The 25,922-nt window shown below is 37.8% G+C and overlaps 1 protein-coding gene across 2 annotated transcripts in view; it reads left to right on the top strand.

Moving 5' to 3' along the window:
- Positions 1 to 22,684, top strand: part of cdh10b (cadherin 10, type 2b (T2-cadherin)) — a 49,315-nt gene extending 26,631 nt beyond the window's left edge. For both annotated transcript variants that reach the window (XM_084433728.1, XM_084433727.1), the window contains exons 4-12: positions 4,361 to 4,480; positions 5,234 to 5,401; positions 6,450 to 6,637; positions 7,360 to 7,613; positions 12,615 to 12,751; positions 13,202 to 13,320; positions 13,508 to 13,616; positions 14,663 to 14,914; positions 21,788 to 22,684. In XM_084433728.1, coding sequence (XP_084289854.1) covers positions 4,361 to 4,480; positions 5,234 to 5,401; positions 6,450 to 6,637; positions 7,360 to 7,613; positions 12,615 to 12,751; positions 13,202 to 13,320; positions 13,508 to 13,616; positions 14,663 to 14,914; positions 21,788 to 22,278 — 1,838 coding nt within the window. In that variant the 3' untranslated portion in view covers positions 22,279 to 22,684. The remainder of the gene's footprint in view (positions 1 to 4,360; positions 4,481 to 5,233; positions 5,402 to 6,449; positions 6,638 to 7,359; positions 7,614 to 12,614; positions 12,752 to 13,201; positions 13,321 to 13,507; positions 13,617 to 14,662; positions 14,915 to 21,787) is intronic.
- Positions 22,685 to 25,922: the final 3,238 nt, after the last annotated feature.

Below are 25,922 nucleotides of genomic sequence, written 5' to 3' on the forward strand. Positions count from 1 at the left end.
GAGCCAGGATATTTTTCTTTTATATAACTCTGATTGTGTTTAGCTGAAAGAAGACAGTCAGGCTTGAGGGAGTAAATTATGGGATAACATACATTTTTAACGGGGGGTAGCCAATAAGATCTATTGACAGATCTTAAAATATCCCGTCTGAATTCATTCAATTATCAGTGATTTTAAACCCATTACGAGCAGCAGAGAGAATCAAAGTAAATGAACGGGATGCTGCAAGCTGAAATCAATTACTCTTCACGAAGCAACAAATTAACCCGCAGGTTTATCTTGAATGAATCAAAACTCATTTGCAGTTCCGACAAAAACAAGGCAGCCGTTTTTGATTAAAGATTTTGTGCTATGATAAGATAATCATTGTGGATCTTAATCATTGTGACCCGGCAAATGATTCAAAGATTAATCACTAGGAAATGAGGAAATTATGCTTGAAGTGGTCCTGGTGTACCTATTTGTGTTTGTCAATTCATAAAGCACTGTTTGAGAACGCTTGACACAATGTCTGTGTAAAAGGTATTAAATCTTTGTGCATTTTTGACACATTATTAACATAATTCAAGGAGAGTGGGGTAAAGTGTGTCAGTGGGTGAGATGTATTGCCCTCTAGAGCACAATCTTCATCATGCCACCATCTATTTAGGGTGCTTTCACACTGACAGTTTAGTTCGAAATGGGTCACGGTTCGCATGAAAAATTTGCAATGTGAAAGCTGTCATGTGGACCCGGGAGCGCACCGGGGTGCTGAAGCCGAGACTAAGGCTGTGTCCAAAATCTATTTAAGGGGACAACCATTTTTAGTGGTGACCGAAACCATAGTGGATGTTATCAAGTGCACTCATTCAATCCCACAATGCATCACAATAATACTTTTATGCAATAACAAGTGTACAACCAATGTATGCTCAATGGCTAGAGAACACCAAATTAATTCCAAGGTCTGACCAGAAGATGGCATCTGCAGCTGAATCATTCATCCATCAATTTCCCTAACTATTGGTCCAATGTGGCTACAATGTAATATAATACAAGTATAAATTCCTTTTTAATTGATTTTTAAGTTAAAGCAGTAGAAAGCCAGCTTCAGGCGATATATTGACGCGCCTATCACCCGTTCTCAATCATGTGCCGTGCATGTTTGAGATGGCGTAAGATAGACGCAAATGCACCAGGGTTCGACTGAATCAAGTTGAATGTGAAACAAGACCAACACTGCTGGGGGCACCGGGAGCAGTCGCGCTTGGACTCGAACCACAGCAAACGTGCCACAAACGTGTGAAAGCCCCCTTAGAAATGGCCCATCATATAAAGATGCCTGTGATTGATGATTTCAATCAATCAATCAATCAATCAATCCCCAGGATTTAACTAACCCCTTGACATGACACTGGTTTCCCAACTTTCTTTGAGAGGTCATCATTCTGTGGCATACAATTCGGAATTTTGGTTATCATATTATTTATTCACATTTTGTTAAAAACAACTTAAGAAAAGGTGTCACAGCTTACCCTACTCTCCCCTACAGCAGAAAAATGGAAGACTATAAAATGAGCTTGATTCAAACTCACATCACCTGAACACCAAAGTTTCAAGGTTTAGTTAGTTGGTTAGCACAAGCTAGTTAGCCCTTGCTGGTAGAAGCCACAACTACACAATCTGGACAAATAAAACATATTTCTGCAGTGACCATTCAGAAGTAGCTGTGTAGTCTGATGAAATTTTAATGAAAAAGTTGGCGAGCTACATATTGTCACAAATCACACAAAAATGTCATATTATAGAAGATGCTTCACCGGTGCCCAATATTTTTTGAAGCATGAAATTGACTAATATTTTTCCCTGTCTGCTGCCTTTTAAGTCACAGCTCAGGATAGTCACTAGTGAAGGGTTTGGAACTGTAATTCATTCTTGAAGTGCCATCGGCCAATCAACACTATTGTCACATCCTTGTCATGACATTTTCAGTGCAACAAGAAATGAAATGTGTTATTAAAGTGTATAGGTATTCAAATTTCTGTTAAGTTCTGAATGTCTCATCGGAGAGTATCTTAATGCAGCCATGTTTGCTGAAAGATGGATCCCTGAGGCGTGAAACACTATCAGTCCTCCTTTCAGACAAATGCAAGACCCACTCCAGGGACTCTCAGTTGGATTCTTGCATTACAGTGCCTGATCTCCTTTATGTCTCTGCTGTCGAGAGTCTCAAAGCACCTGTGTTTTACAAGCTGAGAACATGCAATGTTGTTTTATTCAGATCCTTCAGAACATGATACATGTCAGATTTGCTGTCACTACTGATATTTATTTCCCTCACAAATTTAAAACCTTGTCACGTTACAGCAGTTCAACTGTGGGCAGTTATTTATTCAACACAAATCTGGTTACAACAGCCTTGTAAATGGACCACAGTCTTTTCCCCCAAAGCTTTTGCACTTGAAACCGAAGCTCAACCTTTATTTTTTCCGCTTCTCTTTCTGGCAGGCTCGTTCTCCCTTTCATTTCTTTATTTCTCCATGGGGTTGAAAGTTACATCATCCCCGGCACTCCGTAACGTAAATGAGACACCGTGCTCGTTTGACACTTCGCTGGAGCTCTTCCTTTCTCCCGCCTGTGTACGAATTCACGAGCGGCTCTGCTTGCCAAACCATGAGGTCACGGTGGCACTCGCGTTTAAGCCGAACAAACCGCCCATGTGTTGCGAACGTGCCTGCCGTTAATCAGATCTGGCCATCCATGAAGTCTGAGACTCTGTTTCCCTCCGTGTTATCGGAATGGGATTGGAGGGCGACAGATGTTTCCGCATTCATTAGTATTCTCCGAGCCGTTCAGAGAGCGAATGGCACTCGGCGGAGGTCTTGTTGATGCCAGGGACGCCGCTGATCCATGGCAGAAACAACATGTGCATTCGGTCCACCTTCAGAGGTGAGACTAAGAAGCCGCGAAGTCACCTCTAAAGTCAATTCAGAAGAAAGAACTGTTAGATGTCAGTAGTACACAAATGAGAAAGGCGAAACCTCATAGGAAACTATTCACAGTAAGCCGTGACTGTTATGGAAAGCGCGGCAGTTGGCAACTACGAATGAGGAGTGATTTTGCCCTTCATGTGGCAGGACAAAAGTTGTTGTCGCTAGTTATATCTGAGTCCAGGCCAAGATCAGATTTTATTGTGGGTAATGATGTACTACACTCGTGAAAACAGCCCTTTGATGATATTCAAAAATGGGTTTTGAAGGCCTGCTTGATCTGAAATGGCCAGAGAGTCAATGAATTTTGTTCCACTAAATGAATACAATCATTTTGATGTATAAGTGCCAATATAACATCACAGCAATATTTATCTGCATATGTTATAATAAAGAAGTAAAATTTAAAGTATATATATATATATATATAATTTATTTATTTATTTATTCACTAACACAATAATTTCCCATATTACATAAAACTGCAATATTCTCATATATTATTATAAAAAATAAATACTGTGCATTATAAAAATTTTACTTTGAATTGATTCACAGAAATAAATCAAACTTACCAACACTAATGCCATTTTTTGCTACTAAGGGTAAATCAGAGAAGCTACTCACACCTCTCTGTTTTAATACTTTTAATAGTGGCGAATAGTAAAAGATTGCAAAATTACTCGTGATATCTTGTGAATTGCCTACATCATTGTGAAAATGTAATATACTGCCCTAATAGCACACTAGCCAAATGGGTTTGAAATGAGTTTTTTTTTTTTTTTTTTTTTTACTATACACTATGGCCATGTTAAATTTTTTGAAGAGCTTTTCATATCAGAGACATTTTTTTTCCCCCTCCCACATCTGTCCAAAGCCATATCAAGCTGAAAACGAACCCCCTAAAATCATGTTACTTCTAGATTAATTGGTGTAATTATAATGTTTCTTTGAGCAGATTATTGGTCTGACGTTTCCCAGCAACATACAGCAGATTCCATCAGAGCGGAAAATGAATGGGATGACCCAGTGAGAGCGGGCGAAAGAAAAACTACAATTAAAGATATGTCCATCTCACCGTGCAGCTGGAGTAATTATGAGACTAGGATTTAGATAAGAAATACACTGAGATAAAGAAGATGAAAGAACGAGTGATCATGCATTCGCCTTGATCATTGCTTTTGCTGGGAGGGTGTGGGTCTCTCCATATAGGATATTAGCGAGTTTTACAACTTGGAATTTGTCGTTCATGGTGCACCTTTAGGATGCACTGCTTTGATCATGGTTGAGGTTTTAATACTGGATGTGGGGATCATGTTTTACACTCATGTTAGGGCTCTTTGGAACTGAAATACCTTGCTCTATAATTCTCATCTACCCTCTCTCTCAAGGTGCATTTGTAATGAGAGTTACAGCCACAGATGCAGATGATGAAGCATATGGAAACAGTGCCAAGCTGGTTTACAGCATACTGCAGGGCCAGCCATATTTCTCAGTTGAACCTGAAACGGGTAAGTTGAGCAAAGATGAGAGAACAAGTATCATTTGAAATTATTAAAAAGATGGGGTACAATAATAAGGTGATACAGCATTTGCCAACATAGTTTCTTACATGTTGTCGTTGAATCGCATAAAGCCTGTCAAGAAACTGCCCAGGCCATATTTCACCCTAAATCAGCATATTTCTACAACAAAGGAATTATATATTTTGCATCAAGAAAACTAACACAACATTTACAACATTGAGATTTCTTTTTTTTTTTTTTTTTTGCATTTTATGTTTGAGAAAATTCACATTTTACCACCCAAATTACCATTACTGCAATCTGTCTTATAATTGGAAGTAATGAGAATAGAACAATTTCGACTCTAATTACTGTATACAGTATTTTGCTGTATTAAAGTACACAAAATACTATTATATATATATTTTTTTTTTCTCAAAAACAATTATAGTTTTCTATCTGCTTTACTGAATTTGGTACAAGTTAAGTGTGTTGCTTTAAAAATAAAATAAAAACACACACACATACATTCTGTTCTCATGTTCTAATAACCTTATCACAACATAATTTGAAGATTGACATCCTACTCAATTAAAACTCGCTCTTTAAAATACCCCAAGGCTGGGAATTCATTTCCATGGTTATGTTTATTCCCCCCTCGTCCAACCTTCTTTTTTAGCGTGACATTAGCATATAAATAATGAAGTCAGAGAAGCTCATTAGATAACACCTAAAACCTGTGTCCATCCATTATGTCAGGCATCATAAAGACGGCGCTTCCGAACATGATTCGAGAGAACCGGGAGCACTATCAGGTGGTGATTCAGGCCAAGGACATGGCTGGACAGATGGGTGGTCTCTCCGGGACCACTACAGTCAACATCACCCTTATGGATGTCAACAACAGTCCTCCTCGATTCCCACACAGTAAGAACACAAAACATCCATCCATCCATCCATCCATCCATCCATCCATCCATCCATCCATCCATCCATCCATCCATCCACATCCATCCATCCATCCATCCATCCATCATCCGCCTTGCTCTAAACCTTTAAAATATGTACTAAGTGGCAATAATCTAAAACAAAATGCAAAGCTTTCTGCTCAATCCACAAGAGATCAACTGCAAATAAAGCAAACCCGTAGCAAAAACAGACCACTTTTGGGTCACATGAAACAAAATTATGACTCATTTTGATGCAAATTACCTTGAATTTATTATTATATGGAATTTGATGAAATCTACTGAACAAAAGGCATAGAACAAGCCCAGCAGGTTTATATCAAATGAACAAGAGTTTGATTGCCAGTCAACAATTAATAATTGATGCAGTCTAGATTATCAGAGTGTTTATGAGCAGAATTGTGGTTGGACTTGCAAATAGACTTCAACAAAAAATCAGCATATGCAATGAACTGTTCATGTTTCGCATTCCTCCGCAAGTGATATTTCATAAGAACCGCAAGCATGTACGTTGTGGTTCAGTTGAATTATCATGGAAATGCTTTGGGCCCATTTCTCCTACTGACCAGGATGAGTCACACTGTGAACCCAGAACAAAATCTCCACAGAGAGAGGCTTTTAGAGTGAGAGAGAGAAGGGTGGATGGGGGTAGAGAAAGAAGGATAGAAACTAGAAGACAGAGAGATGGAGAGAGAGAGAGAGAGAGCACAGCGGGAGCTTAATTTGGGGTGATAATCCCTCTCTCTTCGCCACAGTCTCAAATCCAATACAAGAGCCACATCAGAAACAGTTTCCACAAACTGGGTTTAAAAGAACCTTCTCCAATGGCTCATCGGAGCCGAAATTCTATTAAAGAATAACCACTGAGAGGCAGCTCTGCTTTTCCCCCCGAGAGAAGGATAAACAAATAGACAAATGCACGCTGAAGCACCCTGCTTGAGAACAAAGAGTTCGTACAAACACCTGACTGTTTACCCAATTGATTTATTTTGCTCTCCTTTTTCCAGGTACCTACCATCTCTCCACTCCAGAGTCGGCCGAAATCGGATCATCGGTGGGCCGGATCAAAGCGTACGACGCAGATGTGGGGGAGAACGCCGAGATGTGGTTCACCATCCTGGATGGCGACGGGCAAGATGTGTTCAATATCATCACAGACGGCACCAGCCAGGAAGGAGTGATAATAGTAAAGAAGGTAAACAGGCCCTATATCTAAAGTTTTAAACATGACACTGTAAGTCGCCAGTTAGAAATAAAATCCGCACCATGCCACGGTCTTTCCCTCATTCTCATTTTCTCATTCTTTCATATGTGTGCACGCGTCCATACAAAGCAAAGTGCTTAGAAAGTAATCCCCTAAATCGAAGCCTTCGTGTCCTATCAACTTTACAAAGGTGCTTAATTCTATTCACAGCCCAAAAAAGTCCCTTTTTTCCTTTTGTGTGGCACAGGGATCTATTTGCCTGCTGAAATCTGCCTATAGCTTATTTCCACTCTTTGTCAGGTCAGGCTTTGACGAGGCTCAGGCAATTATGCAAATCTTATTGCTTAAACTAGAATAAAAGATAGCTACGGAGGAAGACCTGAATGGGCGAAAGGTAAAAGATCGCACCTTGAGTCTTTAATCGTTTCATAATTAAAGGCTGCATTAAAGCACGATACCCTGCCTTTATAAAAAAAAAAGACATTCAACGTTAAAGAAAGGGGATAGTGATAAGCACACTTCAATGAACGCTTCCAAAAACGAGCTTTAGATTTGGAAAAGTTTAGGACATTGCTAGAAAATGTCGTAAATCTGTGACTGAACGGACCTGAGCTGAAACAGATCAGAGAAGTATAAGCCTTCCTTTATTCAGACAGGTCATGAAGACTGGGCTAACATCTTATCTTTCTTCTTGTAACCTTTTTCCCATTCAGCAACTAGATTACGAGAGTAAGAGGTTATACTCACTACGGGTACAGGTGACCAACACGCATATAGATCGACGCTTTGAGCACCTGGGGCCTTTCAGCGACACGGCAATGGTCCGAATCACAGTCACGGATGTGGACGAACCTCCGCTCTTCAGTCGGGCTCTGTACATTTTTGAGGTGGACGAAGACACCCCGGCCGGCAGCTCACTTGGCACGGTGTCAGCTCGGGACCCTGATATAATCAATCACTTGGTCAAGTGAGTAACTATTAGTTGTTTTTTACAAACATCATAAAGCCTTACCCAAAAAAACCAAAAAAAAAAAAAAACCAAGAGAACCAAGAGAACCATTTTCACCTTCTCATTGGCCCTTAGAAATAAATTATTTTAATGCTACTACTCTTTTCAAATTTCCAGGGTTCTCATAAGTCATAGTTGGGTAAACGTATACCTAATACCTATAGTGGTGAATGGAAACTATAATAAATATCATTTTTGTTTTACCAATTGCTCCAAAAAAAACAAATCATGATAGCGTTTCTATGACTTTCGAAAGGAAAAAACAAACATTAAGAAATTGATTACGGTGGTCAGAAGGGAGAAAGATCAAATTTGCAGTCACTCCCTCAGCCGTTGTGTTAGAAACACTCACACAGCAGCATTAAATAGTTTTCTGTAATTTAATGCCAAGGTCATTCAATACAAAGTATATAGTGTTATATATGTACATGTTTTTAAAAACTGAAAATATAAAAATACTTGGCTAGATTACAATGTTAATAACTGTGGAAATGTATCATTACAGTCTGTGAAAAGGGTCCATTACCACAATTTTCACCCAATAGGCATCATTTACTTACGAAGGAAGACGATCATGTTGCCGCATTCTGCGTGACGTCTAGTGATGCACCCAAAGGAACATTCTTGGGTGAAAACAAAAATAGTGGTCACATGTTGGCTTATTATTTCATACATTATGCAACATAATGTAAAAATAATAACATAAATAAAACATAAATAAAAATAATATTTACATAATATTTAATATAATTACCATGTAATATTAGACTAACTACAAAAAACTCAAATATTATTTTTATTTGACATTATTAATAAGAATTAATTAATTTACACCGTATTTAATATAAATATTATGTAAATTAAAATGAGCAACATATATTTTAGAAAACCAGACTCGTTTTGAATCACTACACAAATGTTAAACACTAAACAGTATTATTTTTATTTCAAATATCATTAGAGTTTCTGAAATGTGCTGCTTTAAAAAAAAAAAAAAAAAAAAAAAAACTCTCTTACATTAAAAGATTAAGGAAAACTCGATTCTGCATGATATGACCCCCTTTAATGTTCTGGTGTTTGTGAATCTGATGCTCTTACTAGCTTTGTGATGCACTTGCTTTCTGTCGCACTCATTATATTAGTTTCATTACCATCCAAAGGCTTATTTAGCTAATAAGGAGGCTTCTGTCAACAGATAATCTTAGCCAGTGTAACAGGCAATTTAATGGTCCAGTAGATATTTGAACAGAGGGACTCTTTGTAATTAAATGCCTTTGAATATGAAGCTAACAAACAAGTGGCTCTTTTCACCTTAGACACAAATAAAAGGTGCAAAATTCAAACAAAACCTAACATCCAACACTTGGGGGGAAACAGTAAAATGCCACCAAGAAAAGTGCTTCCCAAAGCATCTGAACATGAAGTTCATAATGGCATATAAAAAGCAAGCATAACACATCTTCACCTTCCACATTTTAGTTGTTTATCAGATTTTTTTGTGCTCGGTTAAATCCAATCCATCAACATGTTCCCAAGCGTGCGCGTGTGTATGTGTGTAAAGGTGAGGAAAAAGAAAATTATTCATGGGGCCTCAGTTGGTGATTTCCCTCCGGAAGTTCGGCAAGATGAATACAGGCGCTGTTTTATCTCTCCTCCCCTCCCTTTCTGAATTCAGACTTTTATAAGTCACAAAGTTGATGTGAAAGAGTGTGTCTTGTCTTTCGTCTCCTGTCCACATGCGCGCTCTATGAGCGATTGTCTGAAAAGCCTGTCCTTCTGGCTTACTCATGCACGTCACACTCAGTTGCATATTTAAATGTCAGCAGAATATGTAAGCTGACAGTGATAAATGGGTTTAATAGGAAAGATTTCCTTTTCTTATTTCATGAAAACAAAAGGCAGGGGATCAACAGAGTGATTAGCATTCAGGCTCTTTCAAACGAGCCACTTCAAAATTCAAAACATGCAATATGCGGTTAAGGATAATTGATAGTTGCTAGTTGCAAGGTTTTCGTCACAGCTGCCTATTCATCGCATAACGCATAACTGATTACTTAAAAATTAGCAGTTACTGGCATGGGGTACCACTATTCTGCTGGGATAAACAGCATTGCTGGTCTTCAGGTTTTGAATGCTACTGTGCTGGTGTTGCAAGAAGATGTAATCAATGTAAATCTAAAATAATTCAGAATATAATTTCATAAGTATTCAATACCTTTAATATGATACACACTAAATAAGTAAATTCATGAATGAATGGATGAACACCTATTCAAAAATGTGATTTTAGGTGAAAAATAAAATCCAAAATTACTAATTATGTATGCAATATAATACTTAAATGTTCAATGATATAGTTAACTGTTTTTTGAAGTTACATAAATAGTTCAATAAAAATAATCTGTGTGTAGTCAGGTTTTTTTTTTTTTAATTGTCTGTGGTAAATACACATCCATCTGTAAGGTGTAACATTGAGTCATTGTGGCATAACTTACTCCATTACAACACTCAAAGCAAATAGTAATTGAAAAGCACAAGGCATGGGATGATTACAATAGATTTTCAATGTCCCCTGGAGTACAGTTACAATCAATAATTAAGAAATGGAATCTATCTAGAGGAGGATGTCCTCAAACAATGAGAGATTGTGCAAGAAGGAAATACTAAAACATTTTTGTAAATACTGAAAAAATACTGGGAAAAAAAACAAGTGTCACTACCTCAGATTGGAAAGACAATTGACAACTGTTCTTTACCAGTCAGAGATTTATAGGAGAGTGGCAAAAAGAAAGCCACTGCTAAAACATTGTCATATGACATCTCAGCTATACAGAAGGCATGTGGGAGAATTTGAAGCCAGCTGGAATAAGGATCTCTGATCTGATGAGACTAAAATTGAGCTTTTTGGCCATTAAAATAAACGCCACGTCTGGCGTAAGCTAGACACTGAGCATCAGCAGAAACTCATCATCCCCACTGTGAATCATGGTGGTGGCAGCATCATGCTGAGGGGCATATCGCTTCTCTGCGGCTGGTCCTGGAAGGCTTGTGAGTGTAAAATTAATACAGCAAAACGCAAGAAGTCCTGGAGGAAAACCTGATGGGGTCTGCAAAACACCTGCAGGAGAAGATTTGTTTTCCAGCAAGACAATGACCCGAAGCATAAAGTCAAAGGGACAAAAAAAAACAACAACAACAACTAAGTTTTAGTGGCCTGGAGTGGCCCAAGCATTTATGGGTGGACTTGCACTCATGATCTCCATGCAACCTGACTGAGATTGAGCAGGTTTGAAAAGAAGAATGCGGAAAAACTACAGTGGTTGGGTGTGCAAAGTTGAAGGATGTTTACTAAAAAACTGACTTGAAAACATAAATACTTGCACAAATTTGGGTTGTGCATCATTCAGAATTGCAAATCAATTTCTGAATTTGAACTTAATTTGAATTCAACAGGTATAAAAATAAGTATACTTATTTTTTTAATGCAATTACTTAATGAATTTCTTTGAGTTGCAGTTCAATAAACTCCACTTCCTGCCATTCCAATTCAAGTTCAACCTCCTGTGTGTCACGGAGTCAACATCTACAGCACCAGACCTCTACACTCCTCCCACTCGTTCCCTGTCTCCTGAATACTAATCACCATCACCAGTCACCACCACCTGCCTGCACTCAGCACCACTAATCGCCAGCACTATTTAGTCACCATACCCACAGCACTACGTTGTCTGGTCTTGTCATTCCACACTGAAAGACTTACTTGACTCATCCTTTCCCTATACTTACCACTTTGATGCCATTCTGTGACCAATTCTCTGATCCAGTCTGCCTTCATCTGTCTGGCTCTTCATCATCTACAACCAAAACCAGATAAGAGACTCAGTCAACCCAGCCAAAAGATCTCTACTTTAGTCTTCAACCACTCACCTGCTCATCTGCTGAAATATATCTTGTGTCAAATAAATCCTGTCTACTTGTTTGCATTCTTCTGTCCTGATGCTGTGGGTGTGGCTGATTCAATTGAAATCCATGAACTAAAAAGTAGCCAAATGCATTTTGCACAATTATTTTGTGCTTAATAACTTTGGCATGAAATGCTAATTTTCTGTTGAACACTGTCAGAAAGGCAAATTAGATCCTATGTGATTCAAAGCTGTAAAACAACAGCACATAAAATGGTTATTTTATTGGTTACTTTAGACATTCTGTCGACTATATGGAACGTTGCACCTGCATGTCAACTAACTTTCATTAGTGTTCGTTGAGTATTAGTAGACTGTTAGGGGTAAGGGTAGGATTAGTTGAATAAGGGGCTAGGGTAAGTAAAATAGCTTGATATGTACTTGCCTGTTGGGGGACCATCGCAATAAAGTGTTTGCAGTTATTAAGCAGACAGTCTTTTAATACTCCACTTATACTCCAATGAGAGTTAGTTGACATGTATGTGCAATACTTGACTAATGTTTAAAGGCAACCATCAAATAAATTGTTGACCAAAAAACTTCCAAGATGGTGAATACTTTTTTTTTTAAATGCTGTAAGCCAATCTGGGCCAGCATGGGAATTCAAAATCTGTTATTTTTTTTTCTTTTTTTTTTTTTCAGCAGGGTAGTTTGTAGCCGTGGTCTTAAAAAGCAGAGGTACAATGAATAGTTTGTTGTGCTCTGCATGTAGCTAACATCAATACCTTTGACTAGCGCAAATTTGTTCTCTAATAGAGATGTCAAATCAAATACGTCCTGCCGTTTGAAGGAAAATTAAACCAGTCTTGGCTGATTCATTTTGGCTGCCTGCACAGGCACTGTTCTGGGCCCTTGATTATGGGTGTGTGATGTACCCGTATTCACTTCCTGGGGCCATGTTTACAGCACTTTAAAACACTGAGGATGTTCCGTCCCTGTGCCTGGGCATAATCAGAGGTCCATTGTCTTGCATTCATTACCGTCATTCTTGTTTCAGATACACCATTGATCGCCACACAGACCTGGAGAGGCTGTTTAACATTGATTCCAACAATGGGACCATCAGCACACTGCAGGCTCTGGACAGAGAAACTTCCAAATGGCACAACATCTCGGTCCTGGCGACAGAACTCAGTAAGTCTGCTTCGTGAGCCTTTGCTGGATTACTGATATAAAATGGGATAATGCTGCAAGGTTTACTTTCAACAATGCGGAGAGACATCGCCTTTCAATTTCAAACTGTGAAATAGTTATGAGGTGAAATTCATTTTAAGTGTTTTTGTTTGTTCAAACCTGTGAAAAATAATGTGTTACAACGTTATCTCAGGTGGACTGAAACCTCAAGAGCCTCAAGACATTTTCAGAAATGGCTAAAACCACAGCACTGCAATAAATGACTGATGACAAAAATCAAACTGTCAGCTTGAGTTGTGGTTTAATACATGTTTTCTCCATTCTCTTTAGAAGAATATATGCCTAGGGTAAAAGGCTGAAAGACAAATACAGAGAAACAAAATTAGACCTCTTGAATGCAAACTGAATATCTTCCAGAATTGCTGAAACGCATTAATCATTGGCGTCTAGGTACTGCCCTGCAAACCAGAGTGCCGGTGTTTATCAAAGTGCGAGACGTGAATGACAATGCGCCTGAATTCGCCATGTTCTACGAGACCTTTGTCTGTGAGAATGTCAGAGCCGGTCAGGTATGCTGCTTTTTCATCTTTATTCATTGCTTCACGAAAATATTTTACTGGACGCCTCTGCTTGCTTTGTTCCTTCCACTGTTCTAAAGCTTTAGCACTACATTTATGATTAGGATGGTTTGTTATTCTACACAGTTCTATTTTAAGTTAGAATGAAGTGAATAATCTTGGCTTATTATGTTTGCAGCTCATCCAGACCATAAGTGCTGTGGACACTGATGAACCTCTTGTCGGGCACAAGTTTGTTTTCAGTCTAAGCACCATCAATCCAAACTTCACCATCTTCGACAATGAAGGTAATTCAATGGAAGCCTATTTTTTTGCATCAGAGAAAAATAAAATAAAATAAAAATAGGCCTACATGTAAAATAAATGCATGATGTTTCAAAATAAAAAAATACAGTGTAAAATAGAACTGTTAAGCTCACCACACACACACATTTTTATATATATATATATATATATATATATATATATATGAATATATTTTACATTTACATTTTATATAAATACATTTATATTTTATATATATAACTTTAAATACATTTTAAAAAATAAATACGTATAATATAAATAAAAAAAATTATAATAATAAAGTCACATTGTGGATACACGCTACTGTTCAAAAGTTTGGGTAATATTTTTATTTTCAAAAGAAATGAATACTTTTATTCAGCATGCCACATTAATTTAATCAAAAGTGATGGTAAAGACGTTTAACATTTTACAAAAGATTTATGTTTCAAACAAATGTGATTCAATTATCAATACAAGTTGAAATTATTTGCAAAAAAAAAATATATATATATTGTTTAAACTCCAGAAAATAAAAAAATTTAAGTAAATTGTTGGAAATGAACTTGCATAAGCAAAACACAAAGCCACAGTTAGGAGAAATAGTCACCATTGTGAGAAATAAAGTTGCACTTGTGAGATATGAAGTCACACATGTGAAATAAAAGTTAGAATAGTTACTTTAAGAGATAAAAAGCAATGTGCAATTGCATTTGGTGCCACTAGAGGCACAGGCATGACACACTTTACCTTTAAATTAGATAAAACTCTTCATTGTTAATATGTTTGTGCTTGATAACAGTCTCAGAATAAGGTATAGAACACTATGATGCTGGTTCAGTTGGTCGCAGACCTGCATTGCTGTCACTTATGCAAACTCTAAATGGTGTTTTAGTGTATTTAACATACTATTAATCATGATGTCAATGATCCAACAAATAAACGGCTAGCTAAAAATACAACGCAATATTAAAGCTTTGCAAACAACACCGTCCATCACACAGAACCTCGGTTACTCTCTCTTAATCTTGACATCATTGTCTTGTAGACAACACAGCGCGGATACTGACCCGCCGGGGCGGTTTCAACAGAAGAGAGATGAACTCATACCTGCTGCCTGTCGTCATCTCAGACAACGATTACCCCATCCAGAGCAGTACCAGCACGCTGACGGTCCGTGTCTGTGCCTGCGACAGCCGTGGGAATGTGCAGACGTGCAGCACTGAAGCCCTGCTGCTCTCAGCCGGACTCAGCACCGGAGCCCTGGTGGCCATCTTACTCTGCATTTTAATACTACTCAGTAAGTGTTAAGGTGTTTAGCTATTTAAAAAACATTCATTCGGCCCTGCATGGTGCCTCCCTGAACAGGGTGCCCCTGGGCAGATGCCCAATTGCCCATATGGTTAATCCGGCCCTGTTTTAAGCCACCCTGTCCCTGTTTACTTGCATCATTTTTGTTTTACTCTAATGTGTGATATGACACCACATCATATACTGTACAGTGCACTTTCTCAAAAGCATTTCATAGACTATATCAATATCTATCATCTATTGCCAAAATATGCACTGATGTAATACCATAGAACAAATCCACCAAAAAGTGCAATCAAAATGGTTCAAACAGAGATGAGAGAAATGTGTTGAAGCTGCTTCTGTTGTTATGTCTTACCACTTCAGGTCATAAATGGGATGCTACTGTGATTGAGTCCTACATCTCTGGGTTGCACTCAGAACAGGGTTTGTTTACTCAGAAGGAACTCAGAATCACCTTCTGATGAGGAGGAGACAGTGTCAGTGTTGTGATTGGCTATAGACTTCAGAAGTGGCTACACATCATGTTCTACACGTTCTCGTGGATCTGCAAACCTCTATCAGAACTGGCCGGTTTATCAGTCTTTGTTTACAAGTCTTGGAGCCAGGCTTACTAAACAGGGCAAATTAGCGTGAGAGCGCAATCCCATAAAAGTGCAGATCGGAGTGTAAAGTTCTTTGCGTGATCTACTGACGACATGCAAATCAGCTGGATCATTTCCATAATGACCAACGCAATCTACCAAGAGCAGCGCAAATTAGCGCCTGGTTTAAGACATGCTCCTTTGAGGTGGTAAATAATGGCATAAATACCAGTAAATTGACCAGCGCAAACCTAAGTAAAAGTATATTATCTTGTATGATTAATTTAAATACTCTCATCCCATTAATTTTGCATCTGAAAGGGAAACTCCTACAAATGCATATGCAATAAGGTCAGCCGCAAAAAAAAAAACCTCGTCCACGCCTTTCCAGCTCTAATTTTTCACTCCGTGTCTTTAGTAAAAAAAAAGAAATAATAAATTCCGCTGGCGCAAGCTGTTAGTAAATCTGGCACCTAGTTTCCAAATGGTATTTTAAAATCCAAAGATTTTTTATTTAATTTGACACAACAGTCAGAAGTTATTACAACATTTTACAATAAGTTTAGATAGATAGATAGATAGATAGATAGATAGATAGATAGATAGATAGATAGATAGATAGATAGATAGATAGATAGATAGATAGATAGATAGATAGATAGATAGATAGATAGATAGATAGATAGTTTTTTTTAGACCAACACTGCTTGTTCAATGCAGTAAATGTTCTTATATTTAATTACCATCTCAAAACTACAGTAAAGATAAAACATACCTGCCCTGAGGACATGGACCAAAAATAAACACTTAACATCTCAGCGATGCGTCTGGCAAGCAGAACACAATGTATCCTGACCTCTAGTCCTGCTCTTCTGATGATGCAGCACAGTGTGGGCCATGCAGCATCCTACTTGTGATGTTTATTTTTCATTTATTCATTTGTATTTAGAATTTTCTCCAAATATGTCCTCCAGACAATAAAAAAGTAGGGCACCCCATTAAGACATTACTGTAGGTGCTCTCCCTCTCTTTCTTTGCTTTTCTCAGAAAGTGCAGCGGTGTGGAAAAATAGCTTTCATTATTAAATGTATGCAATTGACAAAAAGGCCTTTGTGTTCTTCTGAGGCTTAAGTAGGTCGCATGCTACTACTTGACGTCCTAAAACACCACTTGTGCAAGGTAATGCGGTATGAAAGCGCAGCCGGCTCTGAACAGCATGTGGCTGTGTTGTTTCTGTAGAGAAAATGAAGAAAAAAAAAAAAATGTTGTGCTTAAGTTAAAACATCCATCAATAAGTAATTGTTGAAACTGCTGGTGAGTGCATCTCTCAAGTCTCCAATCTAACCTGAGGCAATCCGTCATCGTTCAGCATTTTCCTCTATCTGCCTCTGTTTGAATGGGATAAATGAAATATTTTAAAGGACTTCAGGTAGACTTAACTATGTATTATTCATGCTGGCCAAAGTGGTTTACAAATTTAAGATGTACCATCTATTTTGAAATAAAACAGCAATGCTGTAAGTAAACGTTCAAAAAGCTGTTACTCCAACGTCAACGTTTCCCAGTACTTCAGCTGTGTTGTGTGCCGGTCAAGTGTTTTAACGTTGTGCTCAAAGTTCTATCACATTTAACTTTGACACTGTGTGTCTCTGACTTATTGAATACATGATATACAGTATGCAATGATGGGCCAAACTTCATGAAGACAGCTCAAATGCTTCATAATCTATTTATTTTATTACTTTTAAGTCATGGTGCATGAGTTTTTAAACCAGCATTCACCACAGCATCCAAAGTCCTGTTTTTTGGACTTTTGTTTATCAGTGTATCAAAGCTGGTTTGGGAAAGCCATGGTCCCACTTTATATTAAGTGCCTTTACTATGTACTAACATTTATATTAATAATTTTGTACAATGCACCTATGTTGTTTTTACATGTTTTTACATTGCACTTACATTACACTACTACTGTAAAAAGTAAACTTTACTGTTACATTTACATTACACAAGTCACGGTACTAACAAATGAATAAATTAACATTTTAACATCCATGTTTAAACATCAACACCCATATTCAGAAGTCATAATGTTATAATGTTAAGTCATAAAGTCACTAATGTATTTTTAGAATTTAAGAAACCTAATTGTAAAGTGTTTCCATAAAAAGTAAACCAAAATATTCCAGGTGCATCGATCCAACACGGGCAGTGCATGTATATAATTCATGCTGACTTTAAAGGTATAAGTACAGTAAAACTGCATGTTGAATTCAAAAGAATAAAAAAATATGGTGCAAGAAACCTTGACTAACATTATAAGTGAAAATTAAGAACATGACCCCTTTAAACCCCCCCTAAAATGATATGTATACATTTTACACAACACAGACAATTGTGCGCCGCGTGTTCAACCACTTCTGCCATCTCATATTCTGTTGTTCCCCTGCACAGGCACCATCTAGTCCACCACTGATCCTCTCTGGGCAAACTTAATATGGATACTTTTCCCGTTATCCTTCTCCATTTTCAGTATCTTCCCCTAAACCCGTTTGCTGGCGCTGAGTGGACAGGTTACTGAGGACAGAGCTGTTCCAGAACAAACTATTGCATCTTTCTGCTATTCTCTTTCTCTTATGCTGCTCCCGACGAGCTGGATGGCGCCTTGCATGGCTGACACCGCCGTCGGTGTATGAATGAGTGAGTGAATGGGTGAATGTGAGGCAATGTAAAGCGCTTTGGTGGCCATAGGTCTGTGAAAGCGCTATATAAATGCACACCATTTACCATTTACCATTTACGTTCTCAGGCTCTTGCTCTCCAATTGCCCCTCATTTCACATTCTTTTTCTTGGACCCTTTTCTGATGAGCTGGCTAATGTAAACTCGACAATATACACTCTAAGAGGAAGTAGCCTGTTTACGCGGCCAGAGCAAGAAATATCCGCATCCAGCCCACACTCTTTCACCAGCGTTTCCCTTCCAGATCACAGAATGAGCCCCGCACACACCACAGGCCCCCAGGCTGGGCAGAACACAGCATGTTGCCCCCCGCCGTTCCTTCTTCATAATTAACACCTGAGTGGGAGGCAGGGGCGAGCTCTCCGATTACCTGCTGGGAGGAGAGAAAAGCCACTGAACAGGAAAAACAAGCTGCAAACTACAGCACCTGTTCCCTTTTTAGGACCATAATTCCTTCTTCTCATCTCTATAGCTCAACATATGAACATTTTCGTAAGATTTCACCTAACAGTTGTAGCACTTTTGTATGCGGCATTTCAGCACAGACACTTGTGCCTTAAACAGTCGTCTGATTTTTATTTTTTTGCACGATTTATCAAATACATCACTTTTTTGGGGGGGGGATCAAATATTCTATGTAAATTAATTGTTTTGACAAAAAAAAAAAAAAAAGAAAAAAAAACCTAACAGATTCCCAGTCAAAGAAATATTGAACTGCAATTTAACATGCTATTAATCTAATTTCAATTGAATTTGTTTCACTAAATTATGTTTGATTATGTTTCACCTAATTTGTGAAATATAATTGATTGGATTATTAAATAATAATAAAAATACCAACAAAAATTGGCATCTCATCCAAGGGGGCTTTTCATATAAAAAAATAAATACAATTATTAAATACAATTATGATTATTATTAGTTGTAGTTATTACATTTGTATAATTACTATTTTTTTTATTCAATTATCATTGTTATTTATTTTATATATTATTATAATACATTGTTATGTATTGCGGTGCGTCTCTCTCTTCTGTATCCATGAGTACCTTAAGCGCATGACACCTTTTGAAACACACTCCTGTATATTCAGCTAAGCTCTGTCTGTAGTGCTGTGCGCTGCTCACTGGGTTCTTATCGGGCTGCTCTGCTTTAGCCATCCAAGAACAGCCTGTGATTCTTCGGCTGTCCTTTCTTCTCGCTGCAGTGATTGAGATTATGCACGCTTTCTCTATCTGTTTCTCTGAGCAGCCACAAACTAGCTCGTCTGCTTTTTTTAGCTGACTCAGTGCATCTGTTTGCGGTGACTGTGACACTTTCATTGTCCTGGGCATCGATTGTCTGGGATCTCGCTGATTGAATTAACTAAACTTAATCATAAGGTCTCACTCTTTGGTGTACTGTGTATCTTGCGTGTTGCATTAGATATTGTACTCCGTATCGGTTTACAATGCCACAGCAAAATAAATTGGTTTTGCTTGTATGTTTTTTTAGTTGTGAGCATGCAGTTCCAACTGAATGATGGAAAAAACTACTTTGAAACTGTTAGTTATTTCAAGTAGCTTATCTAGCTCAAGTACAAGCAACTAACTTAAAGTATCTTCTTTTTTTAATTTAACCAAAAACATTTATTTCTCATCCTGAACTGCAAAAACAGTAAAAAAAAAAAAAAAAAACATATCTTCTGAAGCTGTAAATACCTATTTCAGGTATTGAATGTCATGTTTATTCAGTGTTACGTGCCGTTTCTGTTCATTTGTTTGCAATTAATTGCCAATTTCTGAGTGAATACTGTTTCAAAGCCTTTTTTTTTTAAGTACTCAAGATTATTATCCATACAAATGCTCACTAGAATGAGAATGCCCATCACCCTGACAACTTTTAAAGACCGCCTGTTGTGAAAATCAAGTTTTTACTGTTGTTTATGTGTCTGTGTGGTGTTTTTAATATGCTTTAAAACAAACCATGTGCAAATTCATAAGTCAAAACCATTGCTGAGTATTCTCTCTTTAAAATTGCAGTGAACCAAAGACTCAAACGTCTCAAAAACACGGTTTGAAATCGCAGTTTATCTCTACATCACAAATATGTTGTAGCCAATTCTGTCACGAGGGGGACGGGGCTTTAGCATATCATTAACTATTAACTGCGACGCAGGGGGTCTCAAGAGAAGCAAGGTTACACCGTTATATTTTTCTGCTGAAATGAAAAATTGGGTACATTTAGCAATATAGCGAATTAATTATGTATATGATGTATATTACAATGTTATGATGAACTATATGCCTTTCTCCACTTACGCAAGTTGTTCAAAGCGTTTCTAAGGATTTAGATTTTTAGAAGGCAGCTGTCTGACTCTGAGATGGCGAACGGGAACATGGTTTGTATAACATTTGCAACACATTATTAGCTGTTTGATAACGCAGTCAAGCAAAAGGCTTGTATTAATTATCGTTATGTGTCTGACATTATACAGGGTGGGCCATTTATAGGGATACACCGTAATAACATGGGAATGGTTGGTGATATTAAAGTCCTGTTTGTGGCACATTAGTATATGTGAGGGGGCAAACTCCTCAAGATGGGTGGTGATATATACATATACTAATGTGCCACAAACAGGACTTTAATATCACCAACCATTCCCATGTTATTACGGTGTATCCATATAAATGGCCCACCCTGTAGAGAGCGATAAATGCATTACAGTTCCTATACATCAAGCCTGTATAATTCGCTCTTCCGCTTCTTCTTCTGAATCAGTTTCTGGTTCAAACATAATATGGCTGAATTAAACCAATATTTTCACTTGCCATTGTGCAGAGTTGTGTAAAGTTGACAGAGTGGATCAGGTATTCTAAGCTGGTGTGAGTGAGTGGAGGCGGGGCTCATTTGCAAATTCATGAATCTGATTTGCTAAATTAAGCAAGGGGGTAGAGTTACATTCAAGCTATTTTAAGTCATGAAAAAAAAAAAAAAAACCTTTAAATATGTCATTTTGGTGACCAAAGATGAGTTTTAAGGGATAACATTATTGAGTACAGGGGGACTTAAACAACGAGCTAGCACGCTTTTGAAAAAATTGGGTTCTATTATAGATATTTTAAATATTCATGTTTAACGGGCTATTTCGATTTTTTCCGAGCTGCTTAATTACAAATTAAAACTGAAGGAATTATAAGTAATTCCATAAAATGATCCCATGATGGAACCCCCTAAAAGGATATATGAAGCACCTGACAGAACATAGAAGCTTTTCTTTTAAGAGAGTATTGAAATTATCTATAATTATGTCATATAAAACTGCATTTGCATTTTTCCTATAATACATAGTTTATACATTTAAATGAAATAAAAACGATAAAATGTGTTAAAAGTGGCATGTTAAGACAAATGATCCTGCCAAACCTGTAGGAAGCACTGCTCTAGTGTCAGGTGTCTCGGTGACATTCAGAAAGCATGACTATCGCAGAGCTTTGTTCAGCTTGATTTGCACCATGCTGATGATATCATTCTGTTCGTCTGCCTCTGTCTCCATAGTGATTGTGGTATTGTTTGCGGCCCTGCGGCGACAAAAGAAAAAGGAGCCCCTGATCATCTCAAAAGAAGACGTCAGGGACAACGTGGTCAGCTACAACGACGAGGGCGGCGGAGAGGAGGACACGCAAGCCTTTGACATCGGAACTCTGCGGAACCCCGAGGTCATCGATACCAACAAGCTCCGCCGGGACATAATGCCCGAAATGCTGTTCCCCTTCCGCCGCACGTCTCCCATCAAAGACAACACGGATGTGAGAGACTTTATCAACGGACGGCTGCAAGAAAACGACTCGGATCCCACAGCGCCCCCTTATGACTCCTTGGCTACCTACGCCTACGAAGGCAACGGCTCTTTGGCGGAGTCTCTGAGTTCCCTGGAATCAGCCGCCACCGAAGGCGACCAGGAGTTTGAGTATCTGAGTCACTGGGGTCCACAGTTCAAAAAACTGGCGGATATGTATATAGGGCAGGAGTCCCAGAGAGAGACTTAAAGCGGATATGCAACACAGCACACTTAAATATATCTCAGAGCACTAAATTAACACATACACACTGAATCGCCCTCTGTTCTCTGCTGTGTTACGCATATAGACGAATCAACGAAGACTTGAACATTGCGCTCAACTACTTGGAACTCTTCTTCACATAGACATTCTCTCTTCTCTTTAACCTCTTCGTCTACTTTTAACTTTGTCCTCTACTTCTGGTGTGTCTCTCTCTCTATCTTTCTCTCTCTCTCTCTCTCTCAACCTCTCTCTCTTTCTTTCTTCCTCCCTCAAAAGAATCAGTAAAGATGCCTTTTAAGATTAGGGATTTGTTGTAATCAATGGTGTGGACAATGTGTTTTATAACCAAGGTGAGTGATAGTAGCTTTCTACACTATCGATGTTTACGGCTAAAAAAAACACAAAAATAAAAAATAAAAAAAGCTTAGCTTTTATTGCAGACCAAGTCTAAAATAGGTGCAGTATGTGTATAATATGTTTTACAAGTATGATCATTATGTAAACTACTTGATATCTCTGTTTATGAGGCAGTTTTCCTGTGGAAGGTTTATATGGGTTCTGTCATACTGTGGATTCATTTCAAAACATAGAGTTAGAGCTGTACAATGAATTGTGTACTTGTAGAATATCGGTCATTCTGTTCATGTTGTTTGAATGCTGTCGCATTGTTTTATACAGTATTTATATTTTTATACTTATTTTAATAATAAAGTTTTTAAAATCTTTTCTCTCCATGGTTTGCTCTTAATTTAAAGCTGCATTGGATTAAACCATTTGTAATATATATTCTTGGACAAATATTTGCGAGTGCGCGCACACACACACACACTCACACACACACACACAGTAAATGAGGCCATTGCGTAGACTTACACTGATTTCATAGCAGGTTAATGATACAGTATTTTCTATCGCCTAAACCGACCCCTACTTCTACATAAAACATGTTTTGGATGATTTATAATTCTTTTTAACTAGTGACCAATAAAATGTCCTAACTAGTCATCCATCCATTCATCCATCTTTCATGCAACAACATACATTTAATAAAAGTTACCTAAAATACGTACAATAGCTGCTATTTTTGAAATAATACAGTTACGCTTGGGTCGTCTAATCTGCATTCGAAGTTGAAGCATCAAATGAAACGTCCAAGACATACAGTACACTTTTTGTGTATGGACAGCTTTAACCATGTATAATTCTGTACAAATCTTCAAATTTAAATAGTCAGAACTGGAATGTTCAGCCGTGGGTGACAAGTATGCGTACAACAACAACAACAACAACTTACATTCAAATACCTATGAATAATAATGCAATCATGTAGGCTACATACAGAAAAGTTACCTCTCTTGAATCAGCCCCTTAAATAAACCTAACAGCACAGAGAATCCTAAATAACACAGTTCATCTCTTCTGTCATAATGACGGAAAATTGAAGTCATTAACTAATTAACCAATAGAAGGGCTGTCATTCGAACTCAGCTAATGATAGTTTAAAGTTATAAAGGCATATTTTAAATGTACTGCAGCGTCAATATGGCCTGCTGCATTTAATTAAGAGTTTGATGGATTACGACACACAGTAATTATCAAAAATGTAACTGCAGTCTGTGGCTTTATGGTCTAAATTAAATGTTTCTTCAAACCAAGTTTTTTTTTATTTTTTTTATTCAGGACATGAGCATGATACATGGATTATATATATATATATATAAAAATACAATTGTGATGTTGTTTTAATCTGATATTAGTTTGTCCACAGGCAGAACCGCAGCATGTCTGTTCTCATTCGAGTGTAAAGGCCTTTGGTTGCGGTCATGGCCAAGCTGAAGTAGAGTATAATTGGCATTTTATTTCATTAACTCTAGACCGCTATTACACGGGTAAGGTTAACGGAGAAATAAGCATCTATTAGGACTGGTGCTGCCCTCTTTTCCATCCTGACCTTGAATAGCTCAATAATAATAATCGCTCTTTTGACAATTTAACTATTACAGTCTTTTCTTAATGCCACGGCATTTCTCATTTTCCGCCTTCCCTCGTAGGAACTGTAAAATTTGTGGCCTTCACTTCCAATGATAGGCAGCAGCTCTGAAGTAGAAATTGGTACTGAAAAGAAAAAAAAATTTAAAAGACTCCATCTGCACACTGTCACTGTCTATTATAGGGAAAGGAGATGCAAAGCACTCATCTATTTCTATACGCAGCTCCCAGGTCCATAGTATTTCTGTAGGTAACTTCACAACAAAACAAATCTGAAGAAAAAAACCCAACACACACAAAAAAAAGAACTCATTAAAAGACAAAAGACATGCTATTCCACAGTTGCACGTGACAAAGTAATTGCGAAGACTAGGAGAACGTTAAACTGCTGAGAGAGGCAGAAGTAGGAATGAAGACATTTTGCTTGTGCCTGCACAAGTTACCGAGTCATACGTTTGGTGGAACCTTTTATCTTTCCATGCTAAAACATTGTTCACCTCCCCCAATCCCCTCTTGGTGGAACTACACTCTCAACCCTCACTTCAAATACAAGGGAAATTGCTTAAAAGGCAGAAAAGTGTGTTAGGAAATGCATTACTTCAAGTTTGTAGCTTGATGTTATTTAAATGAAGAACAGTTTCTGTTTTTGCTGTCGCATTAGAAGCCCCTGAAGCACTGTAGCGAATGAAGGTTGATCTCGGATCAGCTACAAATAATCATGTTCACGAGGGTATTAAAATCAAAGGGTTAATCTAGATTAGTGCATGTAAGGGTGGTGATTGTAATGGTTAAGACTAACACTGCCAAACAAATGTAGCTTTGTGTGTTCAGCCTCAAGTAGGGGTGACCCAGAAACATCACAGTCCTGCCATGCCACTGCGCCCTTGAGCAAGGCACTTAACCCTACAACACTCCACAGAGACAGTCCCTCAAATTAGTGTTCTGTAAGTCACCATGGATGAAATTTGTCAGCTAAACAGCAAGCAACCTCAATATTCCCAAAATACACATCCAATTTTGTGCCTTTTCATTTGATATGTAATTAAAAGTAGGCGTTATTGAATATCATGTTTAGATTTATAGTTACTAGGCAAATAAACAACATGCAGTTAGCAGTTGCTTTTCTCCAAAGTGAATTACAGTAGACTAATTACACGGACAGACCCCTGAAGCGTCCGGAGGTTAGATGCCTTGATCAAGGGCACAATGGTAATTGCTCATGGACCAATCCTTGATAGGTTCAAAAGAGCATTTTCCTTTTAACCACAACACAAAAACATTCCCATTCTAAAGGTCGTTACATATAAAATAACCAAACCGTGAAATAAATAATACTAATTTAAATAATATAAATACGTTTATATAATTATTTTATTATTGGTTATGTATTTTCATTTTTATTATTTAATTACAAATATAAATAAACACACATTTACTATTTCCTGCATATTGAATGGCACCTAGTGCACTATATACGGGATAGAGACAGTGTAAATATGCTTGGGTCAATTAAAGTCTGGTTTCACGTGTCATTCGAACTGCCACAGCTTCGGTCCAGAGACAAGATAGCACAGAGCGGATCGTATGCATACAACTTTTAGTTCAGGGCTGTGCACACTTATGCAGTTAAGTTATTTGAG

The sequence above is a fragment of the Rutilus rutilus genome, assembly GCF_951802725.1.
Source record: "Rutilus rutilus genome assembly, chromosome: 16".
Classification (NCBI taxonomy): Eukaryota; Metazoa; Chordata; class Actinopteri; order Cypriniformes; family Leuciscidae; genus Rutilus; species Rutilus rutilus.